At 42.3% G+C, this 2,943-nt stretch overlaps 1 protein-coding gene across 1 annotated transcript; it reads right to left on the reverse strand.

Moving 5' to 3' along the window:
• Positions 1 to 1,456: 1,456 nt before the first annotated feature.
• Positions 1,457 to 2,392, reverse strand: LOC122923885 (olfactory receptor 52M1-like). Its single transcript, XM_044274736.1, has one exon. The coding sequence runs from the start codon at positions 2,384 to 2,386 to the stop codon at positions 1,457 to 1,459; it is 930 nt and encodes a 309-aa protein (XP_044130671.1). The 5' UTR covers positions 2,387 to 2,392.
• Positions 2,393 to 2,943: the final 551 nt, after the last annotated feature.

Below are 2,943 nucleotides of genomic sequence, written 5' to 3' on the forward strand. Positions count from 1 at the left end.
CATGTCTAAAGGGTCATTGTTCACTACACCAAGAAACAAATTTCTAGTTGCTCGATTGTACTGATCATCGCCTTGTGTAAAGGACCCCTGTACTACTTGTAAATACACTAATACTAAAAGGTTTCACCTTAAAGAGGACCTTTCATGGGTCCGAACATTGTAAGATAACTATCTGGACATGTAGCGCGGTGCCCAGGGATCTCACTGCACTTACTATTATCCCTGGGCGCAGCTCCATTCACCCGCTGTGGCCCCGTTACCTTCTCCCGCACTGTATGGTAATAGCTACTATCAGTAAACCAGGGAGGAGTCTGCCCTGTTTCTCCCTGGTCATTCCCTATCCCTGGCTTTAGCGCTGTCCAATTGCCCAGGGAGAAACAGGGCAGACTCCTCCGTGGTTTACCGATAGTAGCAATTTCCATACAGTGCCGGAGAAGGTAACGGGGCCACATCGGGCGAACGGAACGGCGCCCAGGTATAATAGTAAGTGCAGTGAGATCCCTGGGTGCCGCTCTACATGTCCAGATAGTTATCTTACAATGTTCGGACCCATGAAAGGTCCTCTTTAACAAGGAATTAAATTGTGAGATTACTATGACCATGCCTCAAGTTTCCTATAGGAGGACCTTTGTGACCAGAGCAAAAAATGACCATGACAGCAACTTCTTATCTCCATAAAGAAACATTGAGGTTGTAGAACAGTCACAGTAAATCCTTGACATGCTGGTGACCTGGTGGCATCAGACCATATCACTTCATCTCTTTTGGTAATCAGAAAAGAGTCTTCAATTGAAGGCAATGAGTCGTGCAGCTTGTGGAGCATTCCGATTTTTTCATTTACATCTGTTCACAAATTATAAGCACTTTATAACAAGCTATGAGATTCTAGTGGGGGGGGGGGGGGGGGGAGTCAAATTTCGCCAGACTCTCCTAAAACTCTTGAAGACAATTCATCAGATCAGCTGAGAAATTGCAATATTGTCAGAATCTGAACAAGGTGGTACGGACCTTAGAGGAAAAGATGTTGTGTCAATGTTTATGGACTAGAGATACAAGGACTAACCAAGGTGTATTCAACGTAGTGTTCTGCTTTTGATGTAGATGGACTTCTGTTTATACTTGGTTCATCTTTGTTGAATTGGTTGTAGGTCCTTTACACAGATCAATGAAATAATAAGTGCAAATTCTGAAAAGAAGCTCTCAGTAAGGCCAAGATTAAATATAAGAAGGATATCTCGGCAGGAAAAGAAGCAGGGATCTATCCACATCTCTTTAGGAATCATTTATTTGAGGAGAGTGAGGTGCACTCTGTAAATAGAGAAATCCACTGGTTGTAAATTTGGCCACTAATGTCTGACTGGAACAACACCACCTATCTGCCACCTTTAATACCATTTTAAATGCCCAGACAACTTTGTTGCACATTCCCGTAAGATTCCAAGAAAATCATAAACTTTTAGGAGAAGAACATTCTCACCCTCACTCTGACCTGTTTGGTTCTTATTCCATAAACCAGAGGGTTCAGCAGTGGAGGCACAAGTAGATAGAAATTTGCCAGGAGGATATGAGTATGATGAGGGACATTTATGCCAAATCTATGGACCATGGATGAACAGACTATTGGAGTATAAAAACACAGAATGGCACAGACATGAGAAACACAGGTTCCGAAGGCCTTCAGACGAGCCTCAGCAGTTAGCCTAAGCAGAGCACGAAGGATCATCACATAAGAAGTTAAAATTAGCACCAAGTCCATCACCAACACCATGAATCCAACAGCCATGCCAACATGGTCATTGAAGGAGCCATCAGCACAAGCCAGCCTCACCACTGCCATATGTTCACAATACGAGTGCAGGATAACATTGCTGGTGTATTGGTCAAACCTTCTCAGCAAGAGAGGCAAGGGAAGGATGAAAAATACCCCCCGCAGTATGGCTATTGCCCCACTTCCAATGATAACTCTAGTGGTCACTGTGACTGAATATCTAAGAGGGTTGCATATAGCTACATAGCGGTCATACGCCATAGCCAGAAAGATTCCAGATTCAATGGTGGAGAAAGCATGCACACAGAACATCTGGAAAAGACATGAAAGGAAGTTAATCTTATTATAGTGGAACCAGAAGACGCTAAGAAGCTTGGGCATAGTTGTATTAGCTAAAATAAGGTCTATGAAAGCTAGAAGAATAAAATAGATGTACATGGGCTGGTGAAGGCTCGTCTCCATGACAATGATCAATACAACCATATAGTTTCCAATGATGGCTGAGAGAAATATCAAGAAAAACGGGATGGAGATCCAAACGTGTAAATGCTCCAGGCCTGGGATCCCAACCAAGATGAAGAAAGATGGCTGGAAGCAGGAATTATTGGGGGTTGCCATAGTAGCTTCCAAAAAGTTAAAGGATACTAAATGTGTATTCAATACTGTGACTTATGTGAATTTTTCTTCAGTTGAACCTTAGAATGCAAAAAATAAATGTAAACTATAAATAATGCAGATAACACAGAGTGTAATAGCCAAGAATGCATTTCCACTGCAGTGGCTCAAAAAAACTAATCTTGGTAAAAAAAATGTCTGCCATGAACCTTTAAGGAAAATAACTTGTGGTAGAAGGCTGAAGCAGGAACTATAGCATGTTGGTGCATAGGCCTTGTAGTCAGCAGGCAGTCAAGAGAAACACAATATACTGAGAAATCATTGGTGCCCCATTTAAAAATGTGGCTTTTTTATGCAGACTTGAGTTTTCTTAACTTCTCCCTGACCAGGTCTAATTTTGCAAATCTGACATGTGTCTCTTTATGTGGTAATAGCTTTGGAACGCTTTTACTTATCCAAGCCATTCTGAGACTGTTTTCTCATGACTAGGGATGAGCGAACTCGAACTGTATAGTTCGGGTTCGTACCGAATTTTGGGGTGTCCGTGACACGGACCCGAA

This window comes from Bufo gargarizans, unplaced genomic scaffold, assembly GCF_014858855.1.
Source record: "Bufo gargarizans isolate SCDJY-AF-19 unplaced genomic scaffold, ASM1485885v1 original_scaffold_2034_pilon, whole genome shotgun sequence".
NCBI lineage: Eukaryota > Metazoa > Chordata > Amphibia > Anura > Bufonidae > Bufo > Bufo gargarizans.

Coding starts and splice junctions, on each gene's coding strand:
- LOC122923885 (XM_044274736.1), bottom strand. CDS start 2,386: ATGGCAACCCCCAATAATTCCTGCTTCCAGCCATCTTTCTTCATCTTG.